Raw genomic sequence first — 18,823 nt, 5'->3', positions numbered from 1 at the left:
AGCTCCTGCTGCTCCCAAAGCTCCTCCAGTACCCAAGGTCAGACACATAGAGATACAATATAGATCATATCTATAAGCACAATCACAACAACCCAAACAGTCTTTGTGCTCAATAAGTCGGTTAGAATGACAGAAACAAGTCCAATTTCTGATAAATTTTTTTTTTTAAATGGAATTTTTATATAAACACTTTTCCAAGAGCCCACAAGTGTCACAAATGTGACCAAAAAAGATGTAAAATGACAGAAAAGACACAAATGTGACCAAAAAAGATGTAAAATGACAGAAAAATGAAACAAAATTACCAAATAAAGATGTAAAATGGCAGAAAAAAGACACAAATTGAGCAAAAAAGACACAAAATTACCAAATAAAGATGTAAAATCACCAAAAAAGACACAAAATCAATATATAAAATCTGTATAAATGTATATAATCTATAAGTCCTGCAGCTCTGTAGAACAACTCCAACATGTCTTAGTGCAGAATAACACAGAATGACAAAGTAAAAAAATGTGAATAAAATGGAATTTCTACATAAACACTTTTCCAAGTGGCCACAAGTGTTTAGTGCTAATGTGTGTTTTATCAGTTTTTCTGCACACTGTTGTTTGTTTCTGACTATAAACTGAGAATGATTAAGATGTGAAGTTTAAAGAACCGTACCAGCAGCAGACTGTCTGTCAGTCAGCAGCAGCAGGTCTGTGGTGTCTGTGGTGAACCAGTCAGTAGATCAGTTCTGTCTGATCAGAGACAGTTGGTGATTTGACTAGTAAATGACTAACACACACAATAATAACAGTCATTCATCAGACAGTCTCTGTTTACATCATGGAGAACAGCATCTAACTCCAGCAGCACACAGCACGCTTAAAGACCATCTTTAGCATCTTTAGCATCTTTAGCATTCCTACCATTAAAACCTGTTGGGTTCTGTTATTCTACCATTAAAGTGGAAAGAGGATACGTGGTTTTGTAGTATTTGTAGTTTTTTCCACCTATTTCCGGTCTCTTGTGCAATGAAATGCATCAGAATACATGTGGGAGTGTCGCAATGCATCATGGGACTTTTCCAGAATTTTTAAATCGTCACCAAAAAAAGACACAAAATGACTAAAAAAAAGACACTAAATTACCAAAAAAAGACACAAAATGACTGAAAAAAGACACAAAATGACTGAAAAAAGACACAAAATGAGAATCCATGTGGGAGTGTCCCAATGCATCATGGGACTATTCCAGAAATCACCAAAAATACACCATTTATCCAAAAAAGAAAGTGTAAAAGCACCATGTCCTCTCTCAGGACCTCCAGTATTGAACTAAAAGAGAGAAATATACTGGAAACAGGAAGCTAAAACGCTTCATATAGATCGTTGTCGGCCATGAATGATATTATATCATGGTTCCATGCTATAATATCATGGTTCCATGCTGTGTGAATGTTCCTCCCCTCTAGTAACATGTTCCTCTCTCTCTGTCAGGTGACCTACAAGGCTCCTGAGCCAATGGGAGAACACTACATCGCTGAGTCTTTTGACCGCGGGACACTAGACGGGTGAGCACCTCACACTTTACATTATACAGACGGTCTATCTATTATATAGACTGTCTATCTATTATACAGACTGTCTATCTATTCTATAGACTGTCTATCTATTATATAGACTGTCTATCTATTATACAGACTGTCTATCTATTCTATAGACTGTCTATCTATTATAGAGACTGTCTATCTATTATACAGACTGTCTATCTATTCTATAGACTGTCTATCTATTATAGAGACTGTCTATCTATTATACAGACTGTCTATCTATTCTATAGACTGTCTATCTATTATACAGACTGTCTATCTATTATACAGACTGTCTATCTATTATACAGACTGTCTATCTATTATACAGACTGTCTATCTATTCTATAGACTGTCTATCTATTATACAGACTGTCTATCTATTATACAGACTGTCTATCTATTCTATAGACTGTCTATCTATTATAGAGACTGTCTATCTATTCTATAGACTGTCTATCTATTCTATAGACTGTCTATCTATTCTATAGACTGTCTATCTATTCTATAGACTGTCTATCTATTATACAGACTGTCTATCTATTATAGAGACTGTCTATCTATTATACAGACTGTCTATCTATTCTATAGACTGTCTATCTATTATATAGACTGTCTATCTATTATACAGACTGTCTATCTATTCTATAGACTGTCTATCTATTATATAGACTGTCTATCTATTATACAGACTGTCTATCTATTCTATAGACTGTCTATCTATTCTAGAGACTGTCTATCTATTATACAGACTGTCTATCTATTATACAGACTGTCTATCTATTATACAGACTGTCTATCTATTCTATAGACTGTCTATCTATTATACAGACTGTCTATCTATTATACAGACTGTCTATCTATTCTATAGACTGTCTATCTATTATAGAGACTGTCTATCTATTATACAGACTGTCTATCTATTCTATAGACTGTCTATCTATTCTATAGACTGTCTATCTATTCTATAGACTGTCTATCTATTATACAGACTGTCTATCTATTATAGAGACTGTCTATCTATTATACAGACTGTCTATCTATTATACAGACTGTCTATCTATTCTATAGACTGTCTATCTATTATACAGACTGTCTATCTATTATACAGACTGTCTATCTATTCTATAGACTGTCTATCTATTATAGAGACTGTCTATCTATTATAGAGACTGTCTATCTATTCTATAGACTGTCTATCTATTATAGAGACTGTCTATCTATTATAGAGACTGTCTATCTATTCTATAGACTGTCTATCTATTATACAGACTGTCTATCTATTATAGAGACTGTCTATCTATTATAGAGACTGTCTATCTATTATACAGACTGTCTATCTATTATAGAGACTGTCTATCTATTATAGAGACTGTCTATCTATTATACAGACTGTCTATCTATTATACAGACTGTCTATCTATTATAGAGACAATAATCTGCACAAAGTGTTAGTGACAGTAGGGGAAAATGGGGAAAATTTTAAGTAAAATGCATCAATCATCAGCACTTTCAGAGCTACATGTGAGCAAACACCTCATAAAACGTTCTCCAGTCTGGAGACACCGTGAGTTGATGGTGTTTACTTCAGACAGGTTGATAGTATTTTTAACACAAACTGTTCTATCAGCTCAGAAAAACAACTAAAATATGATTTTTCTACTTTATTTCTGAGTTTTCCCAGATATTTAAATGATTTCTTCCCCTGAACATACCTGTGAGCAGAGCAGAGGTGTGTGTGACCAGGTGAGTAACTTTACTTCCTGTGTGTCCCAGGTGGGTTCAGTCCAGCGCCAAGAAGGAGGACACAGACGAAGACATCGCCAAGTACGACGGTAGGTCACTGCTACACCTTCTGACTGTTAGAGCACAACACCACCAGGAGACTCTCACCTGGCTACAGGTAGCAGCTAGTACACAGGAGTTAACAACAACACCACCAGGAGACTCTCACCTGGCTACAGGTAGCAGCTAGTACACAGGAGTTAACAACAACACCACCAGGAGACTCTCACCTGGCTACAGGTAGCAGCTAGTACACAGGAGTTAACAACAACACCACCAGGAAACTCTCACCTGGCTACAGGTAGCAGCTAGTACACAGGAGTTAACAACAACACCACCAGGAGACTCTCACCTGGCTACAGGTAGCAGCTAGTACACAGGAGTTAACAACTACACCACCAGGAGACTCTCACCTGGCTACAGGTAGCAGCTAGTACACAGGAGTTAACAACAACACCACCAGGAGACTCTCACCTGGCTACAGGTAGCAGCTAGTACACAGGAGTTAACAACAACACCACCAGGAGACTCTCACCTGGCTACAGGTAGCAGCTAGTACACAGGAGTTAACAACAACACCACCAGGAGACTCTCACCTGGCTACAGGTAGCAGCTAGTACACAGGAGTTAACAACAACACCACCAGGAGACTCTCACCTGGCTACAGGTAGCAGCTAGTACACAGGAGTTAACAACAACACCACCAGGAAACTCTCACCTGGCTACAGGTAGCAGCTAGTACACAGGAGTTAACAACAACACCACCAGGAGACTCTCACCTGGCTACAGGTAGCAGCTAGTACACAGGAGTTAACAACTACACCACCAGGAGACTCTCACCTGGCTACAGGTAGCAGCTAGTACACAGGAGTTAACAACAACACCACCAGGAGACTCTCACCTGGCTACAGGTAGCAGCTAGTACACAGGAGTTAACAACACCACCACCAGGAGACTCTCACCTGGCTACAGGTAGCAGCTAGTACACAGGAGTTAACAACAACACCACCAGGAGACTCTCACCTGGCTACAGGTAGCAGCTAGTACACAGGAGTTAACAACAACACCACCAGGAAACTCTCACCTGGCTACAGGTAGCAGCTAGTACACAGGAGTTAACAACAACACCACCAGGAGACTCTCACCTGGCTACAGGTAGCAGCTAGTACACAGGAGTTAACAACAACACCACCAGGAGACTCTCACCTGGCTACAGGTAGCAGCTAGTACACAGGAGTTAACAACAACACCACCAGGAGACTCTCACCTGGCTACAGGTAGCAGCTAGTACACAGGAGTTAACAACACCACCACCAGGAGACTCTCACCTGGCTACAGGTAGCAGCTAGTACACAGGAGTTAACAACTACACCACCAATCACAACATGGCCGCTGTATACACTTGCACTAACTAAGTACTGTTGTTATAGTTCTAGTATATATTTCCCTCTATTTATAATATCTCCTTGTTTGTATATTTTATATTGTATATTTATTGTACAATATATTCTTTTATATTTATTGTATTATCTGTGTGTCTGTCTGTCTGTTATCCATCCATCCAATGATGTAATGATGATGTAACGATGACATCACCAGGTAAATGGGCGGTGGAGGAGATGAAGGACTCTAAGCTGCCAGGTGATAAAGGTCTGGTCCTCAAGTCTCGGGCCAAACACCACGCCATCTCCGCCCAGCTGCTGCGACCTTTCACCTTCGACACCAAGCCGCTCATCATCCAGTAAGACCACCACCTCCTCCCTGTTATTGTCCTCCTCTGGTCGCCGTGGTTACCGCCAGCTGTTTCACCTTCCCCTGTGTGTGTGTGTGTGTTCAGGTACGAGGTGAACTTCCAGTCGGGGATCGACTGTGGAGGAGCCTACGTCAAGCTGCTGACCCAGACCCCAGACCTGGACCTGGTGAGATGAAACCCACTCACTGTAGTTCTGAAAAATGTCTCTTTAGAATGTATTTATTACAATTTAAGATAAGATTTATTACAAAAAAAATCAGCAATTTGTTGCATTTTTTTCCAGCTGTAAGTACCTTTGTTTCTATGGTGTATTATAATATATATATATATATATATATATATATATAAATACATGGTTAAATGAATTTGCCATTTAATGTAACAAACATAATATTACAAATAAACAGGCATTAATTAATTGAAAAAATGTGCTGTAAATCAATATTTATTTTGTTGTAATTATCTTTGTATTATTTCCCTATTTATTTATTTTCTTCTGCAGGACTTTTACGTGTAACAGTATTTTTACAGTATGATGTATCTAATTTGACTTAACATTTTCTCCACCTCTGCTGAAGATGAATTAAATCATAATTGTGGTGTTTTTTTGGGTAGCTGCTACACTGGAGGTTGTAATAAATTTATAAAGAGACTTTATTTTAACTCTGACAGAGACTAACTGTAGTCCCTGTGTGTGTGTGTGTGTAGGACCAGTTTGTGGATAAGACTCCGTACACCATCATGTTCGGACCCGACAAGTGTGGAGAAGATTACAAGCTGCACTTCATCTTCAGACACAAGAACCCAAAAACTGGAGAATATGAAGAGAAACACGCCAAGAAACCAGACGCAGACCTGAGAACCTACTTCACCGACAAGAAGACCCACCTCTACCAGCTGGGTACACACACACACACACACACACACACACACACACACACACACACCTCTACCAGCTGGGTACACACACACACACACACACACACACACACACACACACACACACAGGGGATGTAACAATATGAAAAAATGTCATATTACGGTTATTGTGACCAAAGTTATCACGGTTGTATGAAAGCAGCACAAACATATTAATCAAAGTAATGTGGCAGAAACATTAAATAATACCATAAATAAATACAAATAAAGGTGAAAATTGTGCCACATGGCACCTTGTGGCCAGACGAGGTAACTGTACTTTGGACATGTAGATACATAAAATTTTCTTCACATCCATCTCTGTTTGTTTACAATAAGCACCAGACACTTTGTGTACAGTTAGCATGCCGGTTTGTTTACAATAAGCTCCGGACACTTTGTGTACAGTTAGCATGCCGGTTTGTTTACAATAAGCACCGGACACTTTGTGTACAGTTAGTATGCCGGTTTGTTTACAATAAGCACCGGACACTTTCTGTACAGTTAGCATGCCGGTTTCTTTACAATAAGCACCGGACACTTTGTGTACAGTTAGCATGCCGGTTTGTTTACAATAAGCACCGGACACTTTGTGTACAGTTAGCATGCCGGTTTGTTTACAATAAACACCGGACACTTTGTGTACAGTTAGCATGCCGGTTTGTTTACAATAAGCACCAGACACTTTGTGTACAGTTAGCATGCCGGTTTGTTTACAATAAGCACCAGACACTTTGTGTACAGTTAGCATGCCGGTTTGTTTACAATAAGCACCGGACACTTTGTGTACAGTTAGCATGCTGGTTTGTTTACAATAAGCACCGGACACTTTGTGTACAGTTAGCATGCCGGTTAGTTTACAATAAGCACCGGACACTTTGTGTACAGTTAGCATGCCGGTTTGTTTACAATGAGCACCGGACACTTTGTGTACAGTTAGCATGCCGGTTAGTTTACAATAAGCACCGGACACTTTGTGTACAGTTAGCATGTCGGTTTGTTTACAATAAGCGGTGGCCGCAGTAAACGTTGTGGTAATTGATCACGGTTTTAACGGTAATTAAAATTTGAAACATTAGTATTAACCGTCAATAATTTAAACCACGGTTCATCATCATACCAGCAATCATTACATCCCTAACACACACACACACACACACACACACTCAGCTGTACACACACACACACACACTCAGCTGTACACACACACACACACACACTAGATGGCGTCCCGGTAGTGACTCTCTGTCGCCCCCCAGTGGTGAGCCCTGACAACACCTTCGAGCTGTCCGTGGACCAGACGGTGGTGAACAGCGGCAGCCTGCTGACTGACGTCACCCCCCCCGTCAACCCCCCCGCAGAGATAGAAGACCCCGACGACCAGAAACCTGAGGACTGGGACGAGAGGCCCAAGATCCAGGACCCGGCCGCCACCAAGCCTGAGGACTGGTCAGTACTGGTGTTTATGCTATAAGAGGACCAGAGGACTGGTCAGTACTGGTGTTTATACTATAAGAGGACCTGAGGACTGGTCAGTACTGGTGTTTATACTATAAGAGGACCTGAGGACTGGTCAGTACTGGTGTTTATGCTATAAGAGGACCTGAGGACTGGTCAGTACTCATGTTTATACTATAAGAGGACCAGAGGACTGGTCAGTACTCATGTTTATACTATAAGAGGACCAGAGGACTGGTCAGTACTGGTGTTTATACTATAAGAGGACCAGAGGACTGGTCAGTACTCATGTTTATACTATAAGAGGACCAGAGGACTGGTCAGTACTGGTGTTTATACTATAAGAGGACCAGAGGACTGGTCAGTACTCATGTTTATACTATAAGAGGACCAGAGGACTGGTCAGTACTGGTGTTTATACTATAAGAGGACTAGAGGACTGGTCAGTACTGGTGTTTATGCTATAAGAGGACCAGAGGACTGGTCAGTACTGGTGTTTATACTATAAGAGGACCAGAGGACTGGTCAGTACTCATGTTTATACTATAAGAGGACCAGAGGACTGGTCAGTACTCATGTTTATACTATAAGAGGACCAGAGGACTGGTCAGTACTCATGTTTATACTATAAGAGGACCAGAGGACTGGTCAGTACTCATGTTTATACTATAAGAGGACCAGAGGACTGGTCAGTACTCATGTTTATACTATAAGAGGACCAGAGGACTGGTCAGTACTCATGTTTATACTATAAGAGGACCAGAGGACTGGTCAGTACTCATGTTTATACTATAAGAGGACCAGAGGACTGGTCAGTACTCATGTTTATACTATAAGAGGACCAGAGGACTGGTCAGTACTCATGTTTATACTATAAGAGGACCAGAGGACTGGTCAGTACTGGTGTTTATGCTATAAGAGGACCAGAGGACTGGTCAGTACTCATGTTTATGCTATAAGAGGACCTGTCTGAGTGTAGCTATAATCTGCGTATTGAATATGTGTGCTGTGTCCCAGGGACGAGGACGCTCCGGCCCAGGTCCCTGATGAGGACGCAGTGAAACCAGACGGCTGGCTGGACGAGGAGCCGGAGTACATCGGAGACCCCGACGCCGTCAAACCTGAGGACTGGTCAGTCACACACCAACACGGTTTAGCTTTATTTTATTTATTTTTCTGTGTGTTTTTGTCCACAAACTGTCACCTCCACACGGTTCAGTGTTTTTGTGTTTTCATACATATGGAAATGTATTTATTTGTTTTTTTTATTCATTATTTATTTTAAACAGTGATCGTGTGGATATTTATATTTATTTATGTTCGTGTTTTTTAAAAATTACTTATTTTAAACTGTGCTCATATTTATTTATTTTTAAAGAACGGGGGAAAAAGCCTTAAAGGCCTTTAAAAACAGAAAATGATTCCATAATAACCTGTGTCCATGTGGACATGGGCTGTAAATGAATCTCCAGACCGGCTCACCTGTCTCACCTGTCTCACCTGTCTGTCTCACCTGTCTCTCTCTCTCTCTCTCTCTCTCTGTCTCTCTGTGTGTCCATCAGGGACGAGGACATGGACGGGGAGTGGGAGGCCCCTCAGGTCCCTAACCCGGCCTGTGAGACGGCCCCCGGCTGCGGCGCCTGGAAAAGACCGATGATCGACAACCCCAACCACAAGGGCAAGTGGAAGCCCCCCATGATCGACAACCCCAACTACCAGGTAGGCCCCTCCCCCAGACACAGACCACGCCCCCGGGCAAGGCCCCGCCCATAGGCCACGCCTCCATACCCCACCGCCAGGCATTCAGCTGTGTTCGTACGGATCGAGTGAGGCGTTCAGGTGCAGCTGTGTTTTTACAGATGGGTTGAGGCGTTCAGGTGCAGACTGAACAAGGCGTTCAGGAGCAGCTGTCTTCGTATGGATCAGGCGAGGCGTTCAGGAGCAGCTGTCTTCGTATGGATCAGGCGAGGCGTTCAGGTGCAGCTGTCTTCGTATGGATCAGGCGATGCGTTCAGGTGCAGCTGTCTTCGTATGGATCAGGCGAGGCGTTCAGGAGCAGCTGTCTTCGTATGGATCAGGCGAGGCCTTCAGGTGCAGCTGTCTTCGTATGGATCAGGCGATGCGTTCAGGTGCAGCTGTCTTCGTATGGATCAGGCGATGCGTTCAGGTGCAGCTGTCTTCGTATGGATCAGGCGATGCGTTCAGGTGCAGCTGTCTTCGTATGGATCAGGCGATGCGTTCAGGTGCAGCTGTCTTAGTATGGATCAGACGATGCGTTCAGGTGCAGCTGTCTTAGTATGGATCAGGCGATGCGTTCAGGTGCAGCTGTCTTAGTGTGGATCAGGCGATGCGTTCAGGAGCAGGCAGTTTTCCCTGTTTGACCCTCCCCCTGTGTGTGTGTGTGTGTGATGCGTTCAGGGCGTGTGGAAGCCGAGGAAGATCTCCAACCCGTCGTTCTTCGAGGACCTGCAGCCGTTCAGGATGAGCCCGTTCAGCGCCGTGGGGCTGGAGCTCTGGTCCATGACCTCCGACATCTTCTTCGACAACTTCTTCATCAGCGACGACAGGAACACGGCGGAGCGTTGGGCCAACGACGGCTGGGGCCTGAAGAAGGCCGCCGAGGGCGCCGCAGACGTAAATATACTCCTTATTCAGCTTTATTTCTCTCTTTGTCTCTGGGACAAATTCATTAAATGTTCATAGAACAGAAATAAATAAATACATTTAATTAAAGTGGTTTCAAAGGATACAGGGAGATAAATTATTTTTATTGTAATTGAATCTTGAGCAATGTAAAAACATTTAGCCAAGAAAATGAACTTAAAATTTTATCTTGATGATTAAACAAATATAATAAAAACAACTAGAAATTAAATTAATTTAATTTATTTTGACTGTGTATTTATTAACCCTTGTTGTTGTTGTTTATTAACCCTTTTTGTTGTTGTTGTTGTTGTTTATTAACCCTTGTTGTGCCTCTCCAGCCCGGTCTGGCCACCCAGATGTGGGACGCTGCCGAGGAGCGTCCCTGGCTCTGGGTCGTCTACGTCCTCACAGTCGCTCTGCCGCTGGTCCTCATCATCGTCTTCTGCTGCACCGGGAAGGTACACACACACACACACACACACACACACACACACACACACACACACAACCTTCACTATCACCACTAAATACCAACCCTAACATAAACCTGACGTAACCTCGAAATGTCCTCACTTCTCAAAAATGTCCTCCCTCTGTTGGTGAAAAATGTGTCCCGGTCCTCACAATGTAGGAAGAACACACACACACACAGGTTGATCATAGATGAATCTGGGGCCCCTTCCATAGAGCCGTTTCATGCCGGGACATTTAGTAGCTTATTGTAAACAAACCAGCATCCTAACTGTACACAAAGTGTCCGGTGCTTATTGTAAACAAACCAGCATCCTAACTGTACACAAAGTGTCTGGTGCTTATTGTAAACAAACCAGCATCCTAACTGTACACAAAGTGTCCGGTGCTTATTGTAAACAAACCAGCATCCTAACTGTACACAAAGTGTCCGGTGCTTATTGTAAACAAACCAGCATCCTAACTGTACACAAAGTGTCCGGTGCTTATTGTAAACAAACCGGCATACTAACTGTACACAAAGTGTCTGGTGCTTATTGTAAACAAACCGGCATGCTAACTGTACACAAAGTGTCTGGTGCTTATTGTAAACAAACCGGCATACTAACTGTACACAAAGTGATGTGATACTTTACTTTCTGAACCCCAACAAGCAGTTTCAGAGCATGTTTGGCTCTTTTTTTTTTTTTTTTTTTTTTTTTTTTTTTACATGTTACTGTGTGTCCTTGTGTTTGACTGTAACACATAGAACCCATATGAATCTATGAGAGGTGTGTGTGTGACTCCACAGAGGTCTTCAGGATCAGATCAGGGTCAGTTGAGTCTCACCAGCTTACAGGAAGAGTTTCAGGAAGCCGGAGCCCAGAACAGACGAGTCTCCTCAGGCCTGGTGACTGACCGCTAGCTAGACATCCACCTGTCTCTCTCTCTGTCTCTCTCTCTGTGTCTGTCTCTCTCTCTCTCTGTCTCTCTCTGTGTCTCTCTCCTCTCTCTCTGTCTGTCTGTCTCTGTGTGTCTGTCTCTCTGTCTCTGTGTCTCTCTCTCTGTCTGTCTCTCTCTCTGTCTGTCTGTCTCTGTGTCTCTCTCTCTGTCTGTCTCTCTGTCTCTGTGTCTCTCTCTCTGTCTGTCTCTCTGTCTCTGTGTCTCTCTCTCTGTCTGTCTGTCTCTGTGTGTGTGTCTGTCTCTCTGTCTGTCTGTCTCTGTCTGTCTCTCTGTGTCTGTCTGTCTCTCTCTCTGTCTCTCTGTCTGTCTCTGTCTGTCTCTGTCTGTCTCTGTCTGTTTGTCTCTGTCTGTCTCTGTCTGTCTGTCTCTCTCTCTGTCTCTCTCTCTGTCTGTCTCTCTGTCTCTGTGTCCCCGTGGTGTCGTAGTTTAGACTGAAAGTTTCTGTTCTCGTCGATCATCAACAGAAACGGCAGATAAAACAACTATTAGTTGGTTTCTGAGCTTTAGAGAGAAAATGTTGATAAAGATGAAACACTGTTGATCTACTGAGATTATTAATCTAAAGACCCAGAGACAGATAGAAACCTGCAGACTGTCTCTCTGAGGACGTGTCTCTCTGAGGACGTGTCTCTCTGAGGACGTCTCTCTGAGGACGTGTCTCTCTGACCGTCTGTCCTGTCTGTCTGCAGAAGAAGAGTCCCGCCACGCCGGCCGCCGAGTACAAGAAGACAGACGAAGCTCAGCCTGACGTGAAGGACGGAGAGGACGAAGGAGAGGAAGAGGAGGACAAGGAGGACAAGGCCGGAGACGCCGAAGAAGACAAGAGCAGTCCAGGTAAACAGGAAGAACTCTGGTGTGTCTCTGAGATCTGTCTGTCTCCGACTGTCTCGCGTCTTTAAATCTGTTTGTCTTTGTGTCTCAGCTGCAGCAGAGAAGAGTGATGGAGAGGAGGCTCCTGCAGAGGAAGAGGAGGAGGAGGAAGAGGAGGAGAAGGAGGAGAAAGACGCGTCGGCTGACGAGGTGAGGACAAAAAGACAAGATTTATTTATTTATTTATTTTTCCAGATCTTTATTAACAATGAGAGAAATCCAGGCATTCAGGATATAAACAAGACATATAAAGAAACATGTCGGTTACAGTAACTGTAGATTAAAATATATATAAATAAAATAATAATATAATAAGGCAGATAGGGTATAAGGTGCTTACTTTTATATTATTCTGGTGTAGCAGAGTGCGTTTACGTTTCTTATTTGACATCAACTCTAAAGTCTCCATATAAAATGTCATTTCTGTTGTAAAAACACGTAAGTAACTACTTAGCTAACTTCTTGGCTAAGTAGCTTGTTAAGCTAACTACTTAGCTAACTTCTTGGCTAAGTAGCTTGTTAAGCTAACTATTTAGCTAACTTCTTGGCTAAGTAGCTTGTTAAGCTAACTACTTAGCTAACTTCTTGGCTAAGTAGCTTGTTAAGCTAACTACTTAGCTAACTTCTTGGCTAAGTAGTTAGCTTAGCAAGCTACTTAGCCAAGAAGTTAGCTAGGTAGGAATACAAAAACTTTCTTTCTTCATAAAGTATGAGAGGCAAAATGTAAATAATGATCTGTTGTTATCAAAAACAAGATATTTAAAGAATACTTGGAATATTCAATCATAAAACAAGTTGATATGAAAAGATAGAGCAGAGAAACACACAGCAGCATTAAATAACATGAAGGGGATGAATGAGGGTCATTTTGACCATGTTGTGCATCAAAGGGTTAACTCAATCATAGCTGGGAGGATTATTTTATGGCTTTTACAATAGAAACAAACTGTGTTTGATGGAAAGACTTCAGCTTCTAGGAAGTTTTCGTAGCTATAAAGACTTCCATCATCGTCAAACAAGTAAAAAAACCAAGACCTGAACGGATGGAGTGGTGCGTTCAGGTGCTTTCATCTGTCAGTAAAATGAATTGAACATAACTGCTCCAACACAGAATGTTGTTCAGTGAACACAATCTGATTAATCTCTGATTGATTGATTGATTGATTTTCAGCCTTTATGTTTATTGATCTGTTGATCTGTTTGTGTTTGTCCTGTAGAAGTTGGAGGATGACGTTCTGCGGAGATCTCCGAGGAACAGGAAGGTCAGAAAGGACTGATACTGACCTCTGACCTCTGACCCCCTCCCCTCATTACCCCCCTCCCCCCTCCTCTTCTTCTACTCTCCGCTGCGAGGCGGCGACGCCCCGATGGACGCCGACAGGAAGCTACCGAGACTCCGCCGGACGCTCCCATGATGATGATGATGAAGATGATGAAGATCGTTAGCGAGATTTAAAGGATTCTTTTGTTCTTTTTGAAAGAGATTAACTGAGATTAACTAAAACTTCCTGCATCATTCCTTAACGACCGCCGAGCAGAATCCGACCGCGGGAACGCCGCCGCCGCCACCGCTAACCTGAACGACCACGCCCCCAAACAGCTACATGCTAACTAGCTCCCAGCTACATGCTAACAAGCCTCCCAACAGACAGAACCACCGTCCTGCTCTCCTGATAATTAGCCCATTAGCAGGATGCTAACGAGGCTAACAGCAGTCTGAATTTTCCAACACGCAAAGCTTGTCGATTAGCCTCCCAACAGGCAGCTAGTTAGCTCCCTAGCAGGGTGCTAACGTGGCTAACGGTCAGAGAAACCACCGTCCAAAAGTCTCACCAGTTAGCGCAACAACAGGCTGCTAATAAACCTCCTGAAAGACAGTTAGCCGCTAGTTAGCCTACAGTTTGAGCTAAGCTGCCATGAGCCAGCTTCGAGCTAATGGACTGCCAGTTAGCCAGCTAGCAGGGTGCTAACTAGGTTAACAGTAATGTGAATTATCCAACAAACGGTCAGAAAAACCATCAAACAAAAGCTCTCCAATTAGCCTCCCAACAGGCAGCTAGCTGGGTGCTAACTAGGCTAATAGTAATCTGTCTCCAGTCATTTTAATTAGCCGCTAGTTAGCTCACAGTTAAAGCTAAGCTACTATGAGTCAGCTTCAGGCTAGCAGCTTGCTAATTAGCCACCTAGCAGGTTGCTAATTAGGCCAACAATGGTCCAAATTATCCAGCGAATTTGCCAACTGAAAGTCTTTCCAGTTATCCTACCAACAGGTGGCGCTAATTAGCTCGCTAGCAGGGTGCTAAGTCAGCTAACAGGATGTAAAATCTCACCCAGTCTGCAGGCTAGCACTTAGCATCAGGGATTTAACCCACAAGTGTTGTTGCTAATTAAACTCGTAGAGCTAATTAGCTGGTGAGGATCTCGATGGTGATTTGTCAGTTTGTCCTCCAGTTAAAGTCGCCTGAAGCTAACAGCTAGCGGCGGCTAACAGGCCCACAGATAGTTATTAACTGACCAACAGCTCGTTAGGTATCCTCCTACTAACAGTTAGCTTAAAGAGTAGCTAGCTGATTAGCGGCCGTGCTAATATTTAAAATTTTCTTTTTGGTGTCTAATTTTCTCGTCATATAACTGTTTTTTGTTCTGAAGCTGTTAGCTCCACACGTAGCGCTCATGTTTCCTCCTCAGAGTTCCTGCTGCCTGTCTGTCTGTCGTCCTGGTGGCAGCGGGGAGGTCAAAGGTCAACAAGGGTCAAAGGTCAGGAGTCTCTGCAGCCTCCGAACGCGACTTTAACGTAAAAACCTCAAATCTCTGTTTGCTCTGTGTTTGTTCTCTCTGTCGTCAGATATTATCGACTTTAATTCCTGAGATATTTTGCTACTGTTTCGCCTGAACGAGCTCGTTAGCACCTCGTTAGCAGCTCGTTAGCAGCTCGTTAGCGCCTCCTGTCCAATCAGTTTCTGTCTCTCAGTTTAACGTCTCTGATGGTTTCTGTTTCCTCTCATTGAGTCTTTACAGTCAGAAATTACCTGTTACGTTATTTATCTTAAAATAACGACTTCCGATTTCGAGATAGCGACTTAAATATGTCGAAATAATAAACAATAATTGCTTACACATCTCAAGATAACGACCTGTCTCTCAGTAATTACAACTCATGAGAATCTCTTGGATTTAGATCGTTTCTATTGAGTATTTCACATTATTTCAAGATAAATTATTCAGTTTTTTTGCTGTTGAAAGTTGATTATATTATACAGAAACAAACTTGTTTCTTTTATAACGACTTTCAGGGTTTTTTCCGACACATTCATGGAAATATTTCCATATTTTCCGACCTCCATCTCTTGGGTTTCCTGTCCGTCTCGCTGGTTTAGTTTCTTTATTTCTCAGCTGTTTGTGTCTCTGAGCTGCCGTCTCGTCTGCAGGTGGACGTCGTCCCGCCCCTTAATGTCCTCGACCCCATATGAAAAGAAAACGGCACTAAAAGGGGAAACAAACAAACAACCTCAGGCGCTTAAACCCTCCCAGCCCTCCACCTGCACCACCTCCTCCTCCTCCTCCTCCTCTTCACCTCCTTACTGAGTTTTTAGCCCCTAGTTTCTAAAGAGACGGCACTTGAGCGTGACAAAGGACTCGTAGTTTAACTCGTAGTTTAACTCCGGAGCTTTCAGCTGCATCTCTTGGTCTTCTTAAGGAGAAAGAGTTCGTCTGAATATCATCAATGACAGAAGTTACATAATATTAACTTTTGGAGACTTTTCTCCGTTGATGAAGACCAGCAGATGAGGCTGAAAGCTCTGGAAAAAGCTTGTAAAACAGAGTTAAGACAAAACAGAAACTCAACGTATCTTACACAATTTTCTGGCTTTTTTTTTTTCTATAATCACAGTTTTTAATGATAATTTAGTCGTAACAATGTCATCTCAAACAGCCAATCAGAGGCGTGTTTAACTGTTCCCGTTGAAGACCAGGAGAAGAGCCGAAAGCTCCGGAAAAACTTTCAAAATGTAACTTTTTTTCTGCTATAATCATCGTTTTTATGTTGATTAAGTCGTTCGTAATTTATGCATGTGATGATGTCATCTCAAAGAGAGGAAACAAACTGAGACTCGCCAAAATAAAAGCTGATATCTTCAGGATTTAGCTGTAACGGTTTCTTTGCTCGTGGTCTTCATCGAGGAGAGTTTGTCTGAATATCATCACTGAGAGAAGTTGCATCATATCAACTTTTGCAGACTTTCTCCCGTTGATGAAGACCAGCAGATGAGGCAGAAAGCTCCAGGAGAAGCTTTAAACAGGCCTTCAGCTGAGAAATGTCTCAATATGTCAGGAAATTCACTGTCAGAATATGACGTTAATTCTGCTATAATCACCCTTTTTTATGTTAATTAAGTCGTAACAATGTCATGTCGAAGAGCAGAAACGAACTGCGACTCGCCAAAATAAAAGCTGAAATGTTCAGGATTTACCTTTTTTTTTTTTAAACGGTTTCTTTGGTCGTCTGCAGTCGTTCTGACCGAGTCTCGACTTGGTTCACCTGGTTGACCTGGTTGAACTCGTTGACTTGGTTGACCAGATGTTGACTAGGTTGAACTTGTTGACTTGGTGTTGAACAGATGTTGACCAGATGTTGACTTGGCGTTGACCAGATGTTGACCAGATGTTGACTTGGCGTTGACCTCCCTCTAGCGCCGCCATCAGGACCAAATCTTGTCCAGAGCAGAAATAATCTCCTGAAGTTTGCTTGTAAAGATTCTAAATTATGTGTCTGTTGTGTTTTTTTATTGTCATCATGAACTGAGCGAAGGTTGGGAACAGGAAGTGTACAGCTGTGGAGATTTAATCTGAAATAAATAAAATCTGGTTTTGTGAATCTTGAACTTGTGGAAAAAGAAAAACCGTCGTGAGTCTGATCGATGTTTCTGTGTCTCTGTGTTCAAACTGTTCAAACAACTAAAGGTTTCTTTGTTTTCTGCCAAATGATGGAAGAAAAAAACTTTCTGGAAATAACAAATAATATCTTAAAAATAATGAAGAAATTCCTCCAAAAAAATCACTTGGTATCTTGTAATTTATTTAAGAAAAAAAGACTTTGTATCTTGAAATAAACAACAAAAAATATGTTTAAATAATTGGGTAAAAAATTACTGTATCTTGTTATAATGATGCATTTTGGGGGGAAAAAAGTCTCCAAAATAATTAAGAAACTTTCTTGAAATGTCATTTTAACTAATAAATAATAATATATAAATTCTCCTAAACTTGAACTAATGACTAATTTGGAAAAAATAAACTCTAATTAATTAATTTTGGGGGGGATTTTCTTATTATTTTGAGTTAAAATGTAAATTATCCAAATAAAAGAAATTTTCGAATAATTTTCTCATATTTGGATAATTTAAATTTTGAGCACTTTTCATTATTTTTTAAATACTAAACGAGTATTTCGAGAGAGTTTCTAACAGAATCTCGTCCATCATTCGGCTACATTTTCTTTATTTTTTTCGGGCCTGAACGAGCTTCCGTAGTTGTTTCTGTCGTGTAATTGAGGGGTTTTCTTTGAGCGAGCTGCGCTGTGATTGGCTGACGGGGTTCTGACAGGCGTTTGAAGAATGAATAAATAAATAAATAAATAACGGGGAGAGTTTAGAGTCTCTGGTGTCTGTGAGGTCGATTTGGGGGCTCGAGGTGAACCGGAGGTCCCGGATCCAGAACCTTTATTTCCCTTTTTCTTTGTTTTTTAGGGTAAAAACTTGAGATAGTTTGTTGTTTCCGAACTTGATCGTCTCTTCTCTCGTCGTAGTCTCAGATTATTTCTAACACTGAACCTGCTGGTGACATCATCGACCTGCTGGTGACATCATCACTCTGTAACGCTCTGTAACTTTTTATTATTATTATTGTTTTTTGTGTTTTGAACTATCAGACGGTTTCTGATGACACACACTCAGAGAGACGCGACACACTAACGATGAAAGTAAATACTGTGACGATGGCGCCCCAGGTGTGTGTGTTTATGTGTGTGTGTGTGTGTGTGTGTTTGTTTACACACAGTCAACATTTGTTTTGATGAATAAAAAGGCCAAATGGAAACTCAACCACTTGTTTTTTTCTTAATTTCTCTGATTTTATTCAGATATTTAGACAAACATTTAAAGGTTATTGACATGAAGGAAAAAAGGCTTTTATCTTGAAATAATGAAATAATCAAAAACACATTTTAACTAATAATAAATAAATCATCTGAAAAAAATCCTAAACTACTTTTAGTATTAATGCCTCCTCCATTGGCTGTCTGAGCTGTCAGTCACCGGAGGGGGCGGGACCAGGGACATTCCTCCTTCCCCTGATGGAGAAAAAGAGAAAGTTTCCAAGATGGTATTTATTTATACATATATTAT

General features: G+C 41.7%; 1 protein-coding gene across 1 annotated transcript in view; it reads left to right on the top strand.

Annotated features, from left to right (window-relative positions):
* The window catches only part of canx (calnexin), a 26,203-nt gene extending 7,683 nt beyond the window's left edge, over positions 1 to 18,520 (top strand). The window contains exons 2-16 of the mRNA XM_059346991.1: positions 1 to 37; positions 1,485 to 1,558; positions 3,353 to 3,411; positions 4,961 to 5,102; positions 5,199 to 5,280; positions 5,823 to 6,015; positions 7,292 to 7,481; positions 8,508 to 8,621; positions 9,053 to 9,209; positions 9,909 to 10,124; positions 10,475 to 10,594; positions 12,239 to 12,383; positions 12,472 to 12,569; positions 13,637 to 17,027; positions 17,072 to 18,520. The exon at positions 1 to 37 is cut by the window's left edge and continues 197 nt beyond it. Of these exons, the coding sequence (XP_059202974.1) occupies positions 1 to 37; positions 1,485 to 1,558; positions 3,353 to 3,411; positions 4,961 to 5,102; positions 5,199 to 5,280; positions 5,823 to 6,015; positions 7,292 to 7,481; positions 8,508 to 8,621; positions 9,053 to 9,209; positions 9,909 to 10,124; positions 10,475 to 10,594; positions 12,239 to 12,383; positions 12,472 to 12,569; positions 13,637 to 13,696 (1,687 nt within the window). The 3' untranslated portion in view covers positions 13,697 to 17,027; positions 17,072 to 18,520. The remainder of the gene's footprint in view (positions 38 to 1,484; positions 1,559 to 3,352; positions 3,412 to 4,960; positions 5,103 to 5,198; positions 5,281 to 5,822; positions 6,016 to 7,291; positions 7,482 to 8,507; positions 8,622 to 9,052; positions 9,210 to 9,908; positions 10,125 to 10,474; positions 10,595 to 12,238; positions 12,384 to 12,471; positions 12,570 to 13,636; positions 17,028 to 17,071) is intronic.
* The last annotated feature ends 303 nt before the right edge of the window (positions 18,521 to 18,823 follow it).

The sequence above is a fragment of the Centropristis striata genome, chromosome 12, assembly GCF_030273125.1.
Source record: "Centropristis striata isolate RG_2023a ecotype Rhode Island chromosome 12, C.striata_1.0, whole genome shotgun sequence".
Lineage (NCBI taxonomy): Eukaryota > Metazoa > Chordata > Actinopteri > Perciformes > Serranidae > Centropristis > Centropristis striata.
Note: the sequence above shows the minus strand (reverse complement) of the source record. Positions and strands in the feature narration are given on the sequence as shown.